Below are 17500 nucleotides of genomic sequence, written 5' to 3' on the forward strand. Positions count from 1 at the left end.
TTAATATGGAAAAATCCCACAGGGTGTCGTTGAGTATATTTAACCTAGTTAAACCCTTAGCCTGTATTGAACAATTTGCCCAGGAGTTGGAGACAAGACAGATCTCGACCTCATGATCGAGAGATACCTACTCAAAAATGCGATCAGTTACTAAAGAACAAACAGCTGTAAACAAAGTCATACTTCGAGCACATCCAGTCCTCAGCACTAAATAGTCCTTTGCTCTTCGCTGCAGCTTGCTTTCCTATTTCGGATCCAGTGAACTTGATGGAATCAGTGCTTCCTTTATCTTTTGGAGAAGAATGTACCAGAACAAAACACGCCACTTTAGACTTTTCGGTCGACATTCGACACCTGGCCTTAAAAAATATTAATCGTGATAATTTTCCGAGAATTGATTGCACTTTGCTAGTTAGCTAAGTACTACAGGTAGTTTACAATCTGGCTTATTGACTAACATGTAGTTGTCGAATCGTGAATAAGCTTAATTATAAATTCCTACAGCAACGTGTTTAGAGAACAAACGCACCTTTCCCGCATCTATTGCAAGACGTTCGCCGCGCAAAATTGACATTTCCACACCTAGAAAACGCCAAATTAAGGTCATTATATGGAGAAGGAAGACAAATAAATCGTATTTTTGATAAACTACCTCTTATCGGAGCAAACCCAGTCTCCATTAGTTAATTTTAACTTTGAGGACATGACGGCGAAGGCGCAAGCTGCAGTTTCATGCAAATTTGGAGGAGAAAGACTGGGGACTATTAAAGGACGGCTTTCCACGCACGTGAAGCTCTCTATGTTTAATAATCAACTACCTTGGGGAAAAAATAACCGTTCCTTAGCACCAGCGAGCACAGTGGTTTCGACTTTTCTTGGGTAGCGTTGAAAACGCTGACCCCCAGTCCATGGACTACCCCGATGGACTATAAACGGGCGGGACTAAAACACAGATCACATTCCACAGGTCACTAGTTGTGTGTCATTGTTTTACCTTTTGGAAAGTAACCAAAACCCTCAAATTGGCCAACCCTAGACCTAAAAACCAACCTTAGGCCTAGGGTTAGCCAAATTGAAGGTTTTAAGTTACTTTCAAAAAGGTAAAAGTGTGACCTGCAACGAGTGACCTGTGGAATGTGACCTGTGTTTTAGACCCGCTGACTGTAAACCAAACGGACTACCCCAAAAATACTATTTCAAGTTAGTACTATTGGTCGTAAACAGCGTCACAGTTAGTGTTAAGCCTAAACATCCATTTTATTTTAGACAGCATTGGTCAACAGTATAATTTTGAGTCTAAGCACCCAGTCAAAAAAAGGTTAATTTTTTACTGTAGCTTTCAATAATTGTTGTGATGGCTGGTTACTTCATGTAAGTGAAGCGAAACCAGTGCAATTCCTGAATTTAGTCGCATGCGATTCAGTTCTTTCAATAGTACTCATTCGAAATAGTATTTGTTAGAGTTTAGTTAGTTGATTTTATGGTTTTCTGTTTGGGGCCAGTGTTATCAACTGTCTCACTTTTCCTGCCAGCAAGTCTATCATATGGTTTCACACCTGAGGCTGATGAGCTCCTGATCAAATCAAATAAAGACAAAGATTTGAGTGGGTTGAGCAGAATAAGTTTTGTGGGCTGGTAACTGCCATTGACCGAATGTTTCGGAGATACGCAGTAAGGAATACATGAAAATTTGATTATTTTTTGGATATATCACAGTGATAATCCTGCACAACCAGCAGGTAGCACAGCTAATCAAAGCGGATTACGACCATCAATTTAACTCAAGCCTTCATTCAGAAGTCTCCAATGGACCAATTCACACTCTTGAGTGCATCATGGGTAATCAGGGCATCGCCTGATTTTGAGCCGAAGGGGACTAGGTACGAGTCTGTAAATAATGGGATTTGTAAAGTCAGAAAGAGCATAACAAGTTTTAGAAATCCCCAAGTTTGGTGTTAATCGGGCTAATTTTTCAAAGAAATCTTTGTTCATCCGGACACAGCATCCACATGGCCATAACTTTGTTTGTAAATTTTGACGCTTTTAAATATCTGTATTTCACTTAATATTGGGTCTCAGTTAACACCAAGACTGGGGATTTTGTAACACTTGGTGTGCACTTTCTGACTATGTGAATCAATAGCTGCTAATCCTATAATTTGCAGACTTGTAACTTGTCCCCCTCGGCTTGAAATCAGGCAATGGCAGGAAATTAAAAGCAAAATAGACTTACATGACTCTACTTTATAGACTTTTGCCTTCACAAACCAAAGAAAAAAGTCCAAGTTGACAACTGAGATGAACTGTACTAGGTATTTTTTCTTTGTAATTCCGCTACATATTGCTTTTTTGTCTCCATACATTCTCTGTAATTTCGTGCCTTTGGAATTACGGTGAATGTATGGCAGAAACTTTGCTTAATAAAATATTTTCTACAACAGCCATTCTCTCCACCTTTCCTCTGCCGCACCTCTCAGTGCATATCTTCTGTTTTGAAAAATAAAAACCCCCAAAATTGCATGAATACTTTTCATCGTTTTAAACTTCCACACAGACCTTTGAATTTTTTTTCATTTTGCCCTGATTACTCATGATGGTGAACTCGTCAGTAAGCTTTGGAGAAGAAAATCTTGAACTCGAGCACGTTTTGCGGGCCTATTGAACAAGCCTACTGGGTAGTCTCGAATGAGTTGTGTCCAGGCCTGCTCTTTCTGTGCATCGAAAGCCAAAATGGCCCGTGTTGAACAGTATTGTGCGACCGAAGGTTCCACCGGATCTCCGTATTATCTGCAGCTTTCTTATTTTTCGATTTACCTAACAAAAGGAATAGAGATTCTCGAGTACTATACGAAGGTCTGTGTCTGGCTTTGCAACTTTCTTTGTTAAAATTGTCCCGAGCTGAGAAACCATGTGAAATGTTAATGTTACATGTATGGTGCGCTTACTTTTGTGGACAAATGAAATCAAAGTTTGTATGTTTTAATTCGTATTTTTAGGTTCCTTTCTATCATGTCCTTTTTGAGGCCATCTTGGTTATCTGGATAATAAGGCTGATCACGAGTAAAACGTTTCGATTCAGAGAGCAGAAAATCGAGCTCACCGAGAAGGTCAGTGTTTGATGAACGTACATTCTTTATTCACTATACCGAACTAGGTATGCAATGCATGGAATACTTTTCCTCGGATTCTCTCCATCTTAAATGGTCGTAAAAAGAATATTCCCAAATAAATGCTCTCTGGGAGTACAGAAGAAAATTCTGCAAATTCTGCAATTTAAGTAACAATTATCAATAATTATTAAATTTTTCCAATTCGACCTCGAATAATGCGTTTCTAGCTTTCTGATTGGTTTACTCAATCTCGGTTTTCAGCTCATCTACAGTATGACCTAATGTGGAAACTGATTGTGATTGTGTACCGCGCACTGGTGGCTCAGTTGGTTGAGCACCGGGCTGCCATGCGGGAGGTCGTGAGTTTGACTCCGACCGGAACAACACTCATGGTATAAATAACTGGGGAGAAAGTCCTGCCTCTGTAATTACATCCGCAAATGGTTAGACTTTCAAGTCTTCTCGGATAAGGACTATAAACCGTAGGCCCGTCTCACAAATGTCTTCCATGTTCATTAGTTCCCTGTGGGACGTTAAAGAACCCACACACTATTCGAGAAGAGTAGGGGATGAAGTTCTTGGTGTTATAGCTGTCCTCTGTGAGTATATGGGTGGGTGGGTGGGTATAGCAGGTCCAGATCAGCTGAATAGTTGCCACAAACGTCAACCTGCTCAAACAAATAAATAACAAACAAACAAACAAACAAGTATTTCCAAGCTGGAAACTGATGAGCTTTACTTTCAAGGCATCCAAGCATTCAGAATTAAATGAAAATTTAATAAAACAATAATAATTATTTCTTCCATTCATTCTTGTTGGATATGAGATTGGTTATAAGCAACTCGGCACTACGCACCTCGTTGGCTATTAACCATCTCAAATCCAACGCACACTCATGGAATAATAATAATTGTTACAGCATAATTATGTAAAAATGAACTTTCATAAACATTTGTTTGGGTTATTCAGTTGATATTTCCAGCAGCTCTTCCTGTTTAGTGAAGCTTTCTTGGGGTCATTTCATGTGAAGCTTTTAGTAACATGCTGGGGGTCTTAGGGTTGTCATCAAGTGTCAGCAGCATGTCAGTTTCAAGAATTGGCTGAAAGAGACCTTTTCATTGTCTTAAATTCAACCAGACCTCAAAGGTTGGCTAATTTATAAAGCCAACATTTGAAAAATCATCAGCTGGGTAGTTGAACATGTACCTTCATTGGCCAACCTTTTCCTAGGAATGTTTCCTGGGGTTCGTAGGCTTTAAAGTTAATCCAGTTGTATCAGAAACCCATAAGTGTTGAAATGTGTAACGGCCCCTTGTGTTCTGGGAAACAAGATTCTGAATATTCAATTTGCTAAGTACCATATTTGGAACAACAAGAGCGAAGGGTTTCCAAATAGCACTGAAACATTCAACCAATCAGTTCGCACTGAATATTCGGAAGCTGTAAACGCGCGTTACACGTTTCAACCCTTATGGGTTTCTGTTGTACTGTAACCGTTTTTAGAGTGAGTTGGTAAAATTCAAAGTCCTCTGTAACTTATTTTTGCCAAATTTCCTGGGTTGACCGGGATTTTCCTGGATAGAGAGGGAGGGAACCTCACCATTTCCCTGAAAACAGCATTGTGAAAACAACTAACGCCCCATTCAATCCAGGTGTCCGTGTCCGGTTCTTAGGAGAGGGCACTTGTCTGAACATAACATTTTGTTGGTGCCTGAGCAAAAACTTGAGCACCATGGCCAGGCACAGGCACTAGCCAAGGATAGTACATGTACTGTACTTAAGCGCTATTCTCAGGAACGATAACTTATCTGGACATGCTTTTGTCAGTTTCCACACTTTTCCCAATGCTTCCATGCGATTCAGTCACTATAATAGTGCCATAAATTGAGCTTTTACATGTAAAGAAGAAAACAATCACAAAAAGATCGATAGCAAGCTGGTAGACATATATTACATATTTGAGCACACATGAATTGCGTACACTCAAGGTGAACACATGTTTCAAACTACAAATGAGGTGTTGGGTACCAACCTTTCTGCATGAGTGTGAGCATACTGTATTACTCATTCCAGGAAAGTGGGGTGTCTGAACAATGTCCATTTTTGTGCCTCGGCATGGTGCCGCAGAATTGGCACTTAGTCTGAATGGGGCCTACATGTAAAGATATTGATCAATAGATTGTTTCTTGTTTCCTCTGGTGAATTTTCCTGAAATTTTGCAAACCTCTCGAACAAGCGGTAGCTCAAACAATTTAATTTTTTTCTTACATGTAGATGATCAGAGACTACAACATGTATTTCAGTGCTATTGTAAGAAAAGAGCTAGTCATTAAGTAAAGTACGATCTTCCGGGTGAGTGTAGTCCTGAGAAGGACTGTTTGAGATGACATTGACGTTTCGACAACCTGAGTGGAAGTCATCTTCAGAGTCACTTGACTCTGAAGATGACCTCCGCTCAGGTTGTTGAAACGTCAGTCAATGTCATCTCAAACAGTCCTTCTCAGGACTACACTCACCCGGACGATCGTACTTTACTTAATGATATGACTCCTGGGTTCAAACCATTTACAAAAAAAGGCTAGTGCATGAACTTGGCTGGCACCAACACCATGTAGACTTCAAAGTGTAAAAAACTAAAGGCATAATAATTAGGCAAGCTGTTTTACAATGTACTTTCAAATTGTCATTTACTTCAGGAAGAAGAAGAGTTGATTGAAGAATGGCAACCAGAGCCATTGGTTCCCACAACACCAACTTATGATTTAGATGCAATTACACCAAAAGTGGTTGAAGGGTATGTTTTTTTAGCAGTGAAGTAAATTTAAAAGATTTTAATAAATTCTGGATTCTTCCAGGGCTCTTAACTCCCTAGGTCTTCAAATATTGAGAATTGATTGGGATGGGATGATAGATGACGTCAAAACGCTTGTGACATCAGTTCTGGTGACATCATATTACGTCTTTCACATAAAAAATATACGTGTTGACTCTGTTCGACATGTGATGTTTAAATTGCAATCTTTACAATTTTTTGGAAACCAAAAGTTAAAAGTCCTTGAAACTCCCTCTGAAGCTAAGTAAAAAAATCAACATCTTCAATCTCCACGATTTGGCACAAGTACATAAGACCTCGCTCACCCTAGGCAAAAAGTCAAAAAACTTTCAAAAAAAGATGTCATTGGCATTGCAACATTTGATTTGATTGGTATATTTCAGACCAATCACATTATTGCTTAAATTACGCAGCATTTGAATTTTGTTATTATCAATGTTAAAATAACTAACTTTTATTGTGGTAGAAGTCGATGCTCACTAGAAATGACAAACTTCAGCAATTGATTGGGAGATTTCAGACCCTAATCTTGAGACCAGCAGACACAGTCGAAAATCTCCGGATTATCCGGGACCGGACTGGGGATCGATTATCCGATTATTCGACGCCATAGTTAGTTTTCTACTCTGCTCTGAGAGGTTTTTCCCTGGGTACTCCGCTTTTCCCCTCTCCTCAAAAAACCAACCTTTGATTTGATATGTTCTCATTTCAGATGAATAGTAGAGCACTTGGCTCAGCTAAATAACCTTCAGACTTTAATAAAGTGATTATTATTGTACCTAGGCACCCATAGTTCAATCACTTTGCTACATGACTGTAATAATATAGATGCATTGCCTTTTTCCCCAACAGGAAGCCGGGACACACCTTGAAAGTAGATGACAAGGAATGCCTGAATTTTGCAACATTTAACTTTCTTGGCTTTGTTGGAAATGACAAAATTGAGGTAATTTTTCCTTTATACAACTTTAGTGTTGAATGAAAACTGTTATGAATGTACATGTAAATGACAAATTACAAGTACTGTGACTCTGCTATACTTTGCTTTCAAGGATACAGCCATCAAAAGTCTTCATCGCTATGGTGTTGGATCTTGTGGACCTCGTGGTTTCTATGGAACAATAGGTAAGAATAGGTGAATCTTTCAAGGCTGGTTATAGGAGGCAGCATTCTCTACTTAAAGGAGCCATGTCACGTTATTTCATACATGTGTAGTGTTTCAGGGAATTCAATAACTTAATCACAAATTTAAAAGTTGAAAGTGGTAATGTGGAATTCCTTTAATTACAAGATGATTTTGAGCAAAATTAAAATGACCTTTATCCAACCCATTTGCCATAAACTTGAAAACGTTGGCCTGACTTTTCTCAAGATTACCGAAATGCAATCTGTTACAATCTTGTCCATTTGTCTCCATCCATGCAGCTCTTTCCTTTTGCTGTATTTCTTTTATCTTGTTTAACAGTTTTAAGTGGTTATTGCAATGTTTTATTCTACTTTTTGGTCATTTTGGGTGTCATGAAATTACAACATTTTGCATGACTTAGCCCCTTTAATATCAGCTTAGAAGCACTGGTCGGAGTTGCATGTGGATGCTCTGGGCTTAATTATTCTTGCACTGACCACAAATTGGAATTGAGACTGTTACATGTATCTCCAAGTGGTGATAGGATGTGCAGGGGCAATTAATGGTGACGACATTCATCTTCCACTAACTAGTGTGGCTAGGGATCAATTCTTAGTGTCAATTCCATATCTGGGTTGAATTGGTTGTTCCCTACTCTGAGGCGTTAGACGGAGTAAATTCTGTTAAGTCTCACTCTCTGGGGTCAATGGGTTGATAGACAGCTGAATCTGTGAAAATGTCATTTCATAGACCCAGTATTGGAGTTATTAATACTGTAGGCTCCTGATGGACGGTACTTCACTTTTATCATGAATTGTGAAACCAAATAAAAAGAAGAGAAAGCCAATAATAATTATTAGTATATACCACACAGTCAGGTGAATAGTGCTCTCGGCGTGCGCTGATTGGCTAACTCGGAGGTGATTATCCACCTCCGAGTACCCGGCACGTCAGATGTGAAATTCTTCACTGTATTTTACAAAAATAAAGTTTTTTTGGTTCGTTGTTTATTCAATCTGTGTGGTGTATAATTATACATGTACTAAAACAATATTATTATTCACCTCATTGTTGGTGAAAGTGATGAAAATTTACTGAGCCGCGAAGCGGTGAGGTAAATATCCACCACTATTCACCTCTGCTTCGGTGAATAATAACTATTGTTAATTATTATTCAAAGAAAGCTGGTTTTTGTTTTGTCCCATTTCAGATGTCCATTTGGAATTAGAAGAGAGACTGGCAAAGTTCACAAGAACTGAAGAAGCCATTCTTTATTCCTATGGATTTTCTACTATAGCCAGTGCAATTCCTGCATATTCTAAACGAGGGGATGTCATTTTTGTGTAGGTGGCAACTACACGTAATATTTCAATAGCTATTTTTATAAGCCTGTTGCTATATTAGACTACTGTGTATTGTGTATCCTTGTAGCTGAATCAATATTTTTTTTTGATACAATGCAATCACAGAAGGAATGGCCACCATTGCTTTAATTTACTTTTAGAAGGCAAAAGGAGCTTGTATTTTTTTTACGGTGAAATATAAAGTGAGAACGTAAAAGGGGTGGGTTCTGACTCTTTGATTAATGACAGTGAATTGTGACAATCTCTTGGGTTGGAACCCTATAGCTTCAGGATGTAGTTTTGATTTGTATTACAAGTAATGTACTTTAAGGCAACTTGCAAAATTTTGGCTTGTTTTGAGCGAAACTAAAAATGTAAGACAGTGTCACATTGAGCCCTTCAATTAAATCTTTTCTAGTGTGTCATTTAAAATTTTGTGATTTTAATTTGTCTCTTGATTAGTGATAAGGGAGTGTCATTTGCAATCCAGAAAGGCCTGGTGGCTTCCAGAAGTCGCATCATGTGGTTTGAACACAATGACATGGATGATCTGGAGAGACTTTTGCTCGAACAGAAGGAAAAAGATGAAAAGGTGAACATCCAAATACCAATGTTTGGGGCTTGCTCTTTTCATAGTAATAGGAACTAGGATAGCCATTACGTTATCACTACATACATGTATGTGCATTGCTATAATCTTTGTTGTCAGCATCATAAACAACTTACCGGTATTATCGCTCTGTCGTTATCATCATTAAGCGATAATTGCTTTCCCTCCTAAGAGAGAGCCTTGCTACGATTTTCATAATATTATTCTGTAGAATCTTGTCTTCAAGCGCCAACAACAGGGCTGAGAGGTTTAAAAGCAACTCAAATCAAATCCAGAAGCCTGAGAACCAAGAAATAATTATTATACTACTCACAGCAGAGAATAGACCCAGCAAGCTTGACTCATGTGTAACAGGGAGTACAGTCTGAAGTTAATGAATTATTGAAGATTTACAGCAAACGGTTGCAACACTATGTCTACCCCTATTCTCAGGATGTTTTCTTGACATCCTTCACTGTGCCTTTTTTTCAGTGGCTTTGCTTTGTTGTTCTTAAACATTATTTCCATGGACTTGGTTACATGTACATTGAGCTTTTATGCTTTTGTTGTGGTTCAAATGTTTTCTTGGTTTAGAAAAAATTCAAACCAGTTCAATTTTGATTTTTCTTTGTCTAATACTAGTCAATGTCATCATCTGAAAGATATGAAAATCAACTGGTTAGAAACATGTTGGACCAGAAAAAATTTTGAACCACAACACTTATCTTTCAGTAAATTGTTGTTATAGAATCCCAAGAAAGCAAGTGTGACCCGCAGATTTTTGGTTGTAGAAGGAATTTACGTCAACTATGGTGACATTGCACCACTTCCAAAGCTGGTGAGTAGATGTCTGTGGGTTCACATTCATTAAGAGATGTGCTGGCAGGAGTTGGCTGTATGTGGTGGCGTGCTATATATTCTGAATTAAATAATGATGATGATTGATCATGGTAGTGGTGATGATGATAAGGAGGATGAGGTCTGGTGGTGGTATTGTCAATAACGACAAGTTGACAATGGTGACCAGGATTTTCAATAGGAGCCAGCAGCTGGCAAAATTCGCTGCCTATTGCACATGAACTCACCGCATGCTTTTCCTTGAAAATTACCCCAAATTTTACATATAACGTGATTGAACAGAACACAAGCCTTAGATTCATGAAAAACAAAAGAGACGCCTGAATTCTGAGTACTTTCCGCAGCGATTTCTGTTTCCCTGTCCATGTCAAAGGCAGTGATCAAGGATCCAGCACACACATTTTTGAGGCAGCAGTCCAGTAGTTGAGGTACATGTAAGCAGGGTGATTTGTTAACTACATTTGAACATGTGACAAGACGACATCCACAAAAGGTCTTTTCAGTCAAGACAGGTGAAATACACTGCATGCAGCTGCACAGAATGCAAAGGAGCCTTAAAATTTAATGATAAAATTAGTGTTGTGTTCAAATACACTAATTCATGCTTGAGAATGCAGGAAATGCAACCTAAGAGACCCAAATTTCACAATTTTCGCGGACCCCCTACAACTCATGCTTCGGTCCCGGGAAAGCTCGCCTTGGGCACATGTTGTCCATTCTCTGCCTACTCCTGAGGTTTTGCTGCCTTCTAAAATTCTTATTGAAACCCCTGGGTGACAGTGAGCCTGAGCGGTGATGATGATGATGATTAGGCAAGTTTCAATCAAGTGTCATAGAACTAAAGTAATTACTTTCGCCAATCAAAAAGGATGGAGACTATCCAGTAAACCAATCAAAACTCAAAGTAATTACATGTAGCCGACACAAAGGGTGGGAAAATGTGCACGGGCAACCCACGATTGGTTTTGGTTTCACTTTTTGATTGGTTGAAATAATGGTGCAAGAACTTTGAACCTGCAATCACTGAGTGAAGTAATGCAAACTAAAGCAATTTGCTAAATTACTTTCAACACTCAATTGAAAACCGCTCTTTTGATAATTATTTTATTTATCACTATCACAATCATCATCATTAGGGATGATGATTACCTATAAGGAGTTGTTTGTAATTTTCTTAACCCATTGACTCCTAGGAGTGAGACAGATTAATTTTTACTCTGTCTAACTCCAGTCGATTTTACTCGTCAACGGGGTGCGTCCTAGGGCATTTGAGGTGTCTGTGGGTTAAGCAGTCAAAATCTCTATCCCCTTCATTAATGTCCATGATGACACTGCTCTTTGCAGATTGAACTCAAGTACAAATACAAAGTGAGAATTTTCATTGACGAGAGTGCATCATTTGGAGTTCTTGGATGCACTGGAAGAGGACTCACTGAACATTTTAGTGTACCTGTAAGTTTACCATCATTAACTAGTTACTGTAATAGATGTCTTTGTCATTTGCCTGTAAATTTTCAGAGTATTGGACTGGAGTTTTCTGTTTTCATTATCTTAGATCGAAGAAGTTGACTTGATATCCGTCTCTATGGAGAACTCACTGGCTACTATTGGTGGGTTCTGTTGTGGAACAACATTTGTTGTTGATCATCAGGTACCGTACATTATTTCATTTTTTTATGTAATAGTCTGTTCTACAACTCCAAGAAGGATTTTCCTTTTTTATGCCTTGTTAAAATCAGATTTCATGAAATGGCTACCCATGAGTTTTGGATCTACTTGATTGCACTTTCATGAAAAGTACCGATGTCTTAAAGGGGCACTATCATGCTAAATTAATTTTACTGTTTTAAAGTCAAAATTGGGCAAAAATCTAAATTAGTACATGTACCCTAGCTCGCACATATAACATTCCTGACAACTCACTGAAATGATATGGAATATAATATGGCATAAAGAGCTATTCATATTAACTTTTGGCGACTTTCAGAGGTCAACGTCTCTAATCTTGAAAAAACTGGACAATTTTTTCAAGTTTCAATCCACTTTCATCCCCTCCATCCTTGGGTGCAAACAACAACGAATAGCTTCAGTGCAATTCAATGGCCATTGGCAACAAACTACATCATTACTCTTTGGTCTTCATTAATGCAAAGACCGCCTTTAGCGTTTTGAATTTTGACTAAAATAACGTGACACTGCCCATTTAAGGAGCACCTAAACTTTAATTAAATATAAATCTCCCCATCCAAAGCAAGCACATATCACCATTGTCACCCAGAATTTTGCTTTTTCATTGCGGTGCAAGCCACATAAACTTGGAAAAACTAGCATTAATTTGGACCCACGACCATGATGTGAGAGGCCTTGGTCTATTCTTGATTTTACATCACAACTGCTTTGCATTCCTGTTTTCAAAGAAATTTCGCATTGCAAAGCAGTTTGTGACATAAAATCAAGAATAGACCCATTCTTCGCACTCTATGGTCGTGGGTCTAAGTTACGGCTAGTTTTGATAACTTTGCACCCCTTGCCTGGCAGACAGAAAGGGAAATTGTGGGGTAAGAGTGGTAAAGCATGTTTGCTTTTGATGAGGAGATTAATATTGTAGGCAAAAAACATTTGATTTTTGGTGCACATTTAAGGTTCAACAAGCCTGCAACAGGGGTGGGGTGGTGGTGGTGAGGGTGCTTGCTTTGCAACAGTGTGGCAAACTTGGTTGTTGTGGTGCTTGGGCTGACTTTTTATTAGATTGTGGCCCTGCTGCAAGGGTTTTCTCCCTTATTTCTTTTTTCCTCACAAAAATGAATGTGATGTATTCCACGTCCAAGGAAAATATAAGAAAATAGTAATACGTTAAGGTGTAAATACAGGTCCCTTGTGAAATGAAGTTGTCATTGTCTCCTTGTTCTCCTCTTTCTTTGGAGTCATGGGGAAAGTAGGAGTATTAAAGTAGGAGTTTAATGTTTTTCATGGCCTTTTTGCTGCTTTTTATAGAGAATTTCAGGGGCTGGCTACTGTTTTTCAGCATCTCTACCCCCCATGTTAGCATCGGCTGCAATTGAGGCATTGAATATTATGGAACAACAACCAGGTAATTCATCTAAAAACAAACAATGTTACAGTGCGGTTATTTTTCCGATACTGAAACAACCATAGACCTTAAACCTATTGAAACTACATTAAACTACATGTAGGAGTGAGGCTTCCAAATGCTAACATTAGGCCTAAAAACTTTTGTTAAGGTCTAATTAGGCCTAAGGTTAGCTTTAATGAATTTCTAGGATACATCTGTATTCATTTGGTAAAACAATGATCTGTGACCTGTGTTTTGTACCTGCCCCAAATTCACCTAGGTGGAATCAGGGTCGTTTAGTGGTCATCAACCGTGCCTTCCACCTCTGTGACCCAGGTTATATTCTGGCCATGGGTTGTATGTGGGCTGAGTTTCAGTCAATCTCAATCTGACTCTGAGGGTTTTTCTCCGGGTACTCCGGTTTTCCTCCTCCTCAAAATCAACTCCCAGTCAATTACATCTGGCTGGGTTTGCGGTGCTCCCCGAGAACACACATGGATCGTATGGCGGGAGCCATGGGCACCTTCACATGCATTCGGTCCGATCCCGTTGAGCCGGTTGATCTTGAAAAGCCGTTGTAGGGAGTGGTGAACTAAGCACACATTTACATTTACAAACATCTTCATCTAGGTTGAACCAAAATGACCTACAACATAACCACCAGTACCCATTAAAAAAATTCATCCTTCATTATTTCATTCTGTTGGAAGATATCGTGGGAATAGACTCCTGGGGGTTCCCCATTGACGAGTAAAATTGTCTGGCATTAGACAGAGTAAAATTGTAAGTATGGCCGGTTTAGGGGTGAAAGGGTTTACCCTGGCCTAAACCAGCCATACGCCAGATGATTTTACTCGTCAATGGAGAGCCCCTAGGAGTCAATGGGATAATCACTCACATTCATCCCTAAACTGGCCATACTGTACTTCGTATTTTACTCTAACGCCAGACGATTTTACTTGTCAATGGGGAGCCCCTAGGAGTCAATGTGTTAATAGGAACATAGTTTTTCAGTGAGTGATTAACCCATTGACTCCTAGGGGTTCCCCATTGACAAGTAAAATTGTCTGGCATTAGACGGAGTGAAATACTAAGTATGGCCGGTTCAGGCTGGTTTAGGAGTGAAAGGGTCAATGACACTTCAAGTACTGGAGTGTTAAAAATAAACCACCTATGGTATGAGGTGGCTAATATTGCCAAGTCAAGGACAATTTTGTCTCCAAAGCCATCATTTCCTTGATCAGCAGTGAGGAAAGAGAGACTCTGGCCGAATCCAAAAATGCCATATTTGATAGACTGTTGAAAAATGGTATTTCCAGTTTGGAATGAAAGTAATCAAATAGGTGCTGTATCGTTTGCTAAACTAACGACTTCCCGAAACCAGTCAGAAGGACACAAATTTCCAGAGTGTCCTGGTTCCGGTTTTGGATTATTCCAGAGCCTTCTGGGCCCGTTCCGCTGAGCAAGGGTAACAAAGGCTCTTAGAAGAAAATTGGGTCAATGAAGCATGGACAGATAAAGGCATTGGTCAACACTATCCAGATTAACAGGCTCCAAGTATTACGGTATTTACTTGGGCTGATTTTTGGTACAAAGTTTTCTGTGCTGATGTTTTTTCTTTCTTGTTAAACTTTCAATTTTAGAAATGTTTGAGGATCTTAAAGAGAAGGCAAAACTGCTTCATGCTGAGCTGAATGGGTAAGAGATGGGTACAATATCAGCAAGAAATCTGTTTGGATATTTACAATGGTTCAATCTTTTGATGGACCGCCAGTTTGTAAATTCTATCCAGATCTTGATTACTTGTCTAGAAATGCACACACCGTAATTACGTGCCAGTTTAGTTTGATATCAAACATAAAAGTTGGTTACTAGATGTTCTCTTCAGGTCGGATCCAGGTATTCTGCACTTAAATTATTGCAGATAGATAGAATTTTATTATCTCAGTTCATGGTTAATGTACAATTTTAAGTTGGAAACAAAGAAATAAATAGATAAAATAATCATAATTACGATTTTAATTAATTAAATGTTTGAGCCTAGGGGCTAAATAAACTGGTAGGTTTTCAATTTAGCCTCTAGGCCTGCTGATGTCTTGGCAATTTCGGGTATAGAACACTAAATTTATACAGGGTAACATATGAACTGCATTAAGTTTTACTAGAATATTGGGTCTCCTGAATACAAATCAAGACTGTCATTAGTATGCAGCAATTGGATATTTTAGTCATCTGCTGTGGTGAAAATAGCAGTTGGTTTCTCAGAGAAAAACAAGTACTGAAATTCTGTAATCATTCAAAAACAGCAGGCTTCTTTTCTCATCAAGCCAGCTTCTTCAAAACTTAATGGCAACCCTGACCAAGTTTGTGTTTGGCTGTAAGTTTCGTAAATCATTTTTGAGTTTCAAATGTAAGCATGAAGCGTTTGGACTGGACTTCATTTCAGTTCCACTCCAAATTAGTTCCCGCCTCCACTGGGAGTGGGGGTTGTGGAAAGATTGATGAAATTAAAGTACTGGGTTCTATTTTGTCATTTTAGGCTCAAAGGTCTTGTGTGTGAGGGAGCAGAAGAGTCACCCATTTTGCACCTGAGGCTTTTGGAACAACTGGAAACCATCGACGATGAAGAAGATAAACTCAAAGAAATCGTGGCCATCGTGAGTTTTTTTCTATACTGACAGTGTGTGACGACTTTTAACTGGTTTGTCCAGTTGAGATTGTACGCGCGCCGTGATTGGCCACATTCGTATCCCACACTGGATTGTTACAAACCAAGCATTCTGGCCCGGGTTGCTCGAAATACCCTGGAAAACTATCGGTTATGATACCTCTTAGCCAACGGTTAGTGCTAACTAGGCTTCGAGCAACCAGCCCCTGATTGGTCAGTGCTCAAAGAAAGTAATTGGTAGCCAATCAAATACGAGCCCAGGAAGGCGCGATATTCACGTGATTGCGCGATACGCGTGCGCTGCTTCTGTTTTTAATTACGACGTCATCGGAATATTATTAATATGTAAATCGCGTGATTTTCCTCGTTCAGTTGAAATAAAATAATAAGAACTTGTTAAAGCTTGGGACATTTTTTGGACGTTTTTATGACTGGGGATAGATAATAGGCGTTAAGCCACTTCCGAAATGTTAATAAAAAGGGTTGTTTTTCATTGTTGTAGCACCTTAAACGAATAAAAAAGTCGTGTTCCTATTAATGTTGTGATGCTAATTGTTTTTACAAAGGCTTTGAGAAATGGCATAGCTCTTACAATCGCAAGATATTTAAAAGATGACGAGAAATTTCTGCCACCTCCAAGGTACGTTTGTATCTTTAACAGTGTCTGTCGTGCAGCATAAGTTATCAGTTTCCCCGTTGTGGTGTGTAATTGCGAAGTTTTTTTCTTCTGCAAACAGTATTTTCGCAGATGCCTTTTTGCTTCACCGTGAATATCGATTAGCCACCACTCAACCCTCCGTCATGAAATTATCTCATGTTTTGGCTTGGGCAGGTTTGATTGGATGTCCAATCAGTTTTACGACGAGAAGGGGTACATATTTTCAAACGTTCGCCCTGAGCGCATAGATAGATATATACTGGATATGGTCCGATTTGTCGTCGAGAGTGCTCAGCAGTAATGAAGCTTCATCTAAAAAGAAAGTGGATTGGACTAGCTGGACTAGTTCTCGTTCATTTTATTCGATCGACAACTGTTTTGGTGGGGGTGTTTCCCACTCGTCAGGATCTAGATGACAACGCTAATTAGTTGGTTTATAAAGAGTCCCCTTGGAGTCACGCGTGCTTTCGCAACGCTAGGCGTGCACTCTGGAAAAGTTCTACATCATATGCAAACGAGAGCTAGCCACTATTAACAAAAGATATGAACTTGCGAACACTTGTAAGCATGCAAACAAATTCTTATTGAAAAACACCTTGCGTTTTGAAAGCAGGCTATCAAATGCGGCAATCACATCGCGAGTCAAATGTATACAGCCAGTCCGACGCGCGGGAAAGCACTTTGCTAACGTGACGCAGTTTGGTTGCGTGTGATTGGATGGAAACTGGTGCACGAGTCTGAGCAAGCCAATCGTAACACGTTGCAGTGCAGGCCAAAGTTTTGGCAAAGGACTTTCGAAACTCAACTGGAAACCGCTATTGACTTGCATACATTTTTCTTACTGTTTTATAGTATCAGAGTGACCCTGAATGTACAGCTTACAAGAGAGGAAATCAAGCGCGGAGCTCAAGTCATCAGACAAGCAGCTGAACAAGTCTTTTGCTAAGAAAACAAAGCCATTAAATCCTTCCACTGACCAAAAAAAATCAGGACTTAAAGGGGCACTGTCATGAGCTGCGCATGCTCGGGTTTGTTTGCTCTCGAGCCCACGGAAAATTCTAGCCGCCATCATGGATTCACGCGTGACTCACGCGTGACTCACGCGTGACTCACGTATATTCGCCAGAGTTTCTCCTTTGTCCACCATGGCCCCCTCCGGTGGACACCATTTTGAATTTGTCGATTCAACTTGAAAAAAGTTAACCTAACACTTTTCAAGTTTTAACAAGACGCTAGCGCAT

General features: G+C 39.4%; 2 protein-coding genes across 2 annotated transcripts in view; one reads left to right on the forward strand and one right to left on the reverse strand.

The window, feature by feature from the left end:
- LOC138024541 (zinc finger Ran-binding domain-containing protein 2-like) overlaps nt 1-754 on the reverse strand; it is a 12076-nt gene extending 11322 nt beyond the window's left edge. Inside the window, exons 1-3 of the mRNA XM_068871763.1 lie at nt 653-754; nt 530-582; nt 184-289 (exon numbers count right to left, since the gene is read on the reverse strand). Coding sequence (XP_068727864.1) covers nt 184-289; nt 530-582; nt 653-705 — 212 coding nt within the window. The 5' untranslated portion in view covers nt 706-754. The remainder of the gene's footprint in view (nt 1-183; nt 290-529; nt 583-652) is intronic.
- A 1945-nt stretch (nt 755-2699) lies between these two features.
- The window catches only part of LOC138023785 (serine palmitoyltransferase 1-like), a 15271-nt gene continuing 470 nt past the window's right edge, over nt 2700-17500 (forward strand). The window contains exons 1-15 of the mRNA XM_068870856.1: nt 2700-2853; nt 2997-3107; nt 5808-5905; nt 6797-6890; nt 6997-7069; nt 8281-8413; nt 8876-9005; nt 9751-9840; nt 11205-11312; nt 11416-11511; nt 12855-12951; nt 14577-14631; nt 15473-15590; nt 16168-16241; nt 17112-17500. The exon at nt 17112-17500 is cut by the window's right edge and continues 470 nt beyond it. Coding sequence (XP_068726957.1) covers nt 2731-2853; nt 2997-3107; nt 5808-5905; nt 6797-6890; nt 6997-7069; nt 8281-8413; nt 8876-9005; nt 9751-9840; nt 11205-11312; nt 11416-11511; nt 12855-12951; nt 14577-14631; nt 15473-15590; nt 16168-16241; nt 17112-17205 — 1494 coding nt within the window. The 5' untranslated portion in view covers nt 2700-2730 and the 3' untranslated portion in view covers nt 17206-17500. The remainder of the gene's footprint in view (nt 2854-2996; nt 3108-5807; nt 5906-6796; nt 6891-6996; nt 7070-8280; nt 8414-8875; nt 9006-9750; nt 9841-11204; nt 11313-11415; nt 11512-12854; nt 12952-14576; nt 14632-15472; nt 15591-16167; nt 16242-17111) is intronic.

The sequence above is a fragment of the Montipora capricornis genome, chromosome 11 (assembly GCF_036669925.1).
Source record: "Montipora capricornis isolate CH-2021 chromosome 11, ASM3666992v2, whole genome shotgun sequence".
NCBI classification, from domain to species: Eukaryota; Metazoa; Cnidaria; class Anthozoa; order Scleractinia; family Acroporidae; genus Montipora; species Montipora capricornis.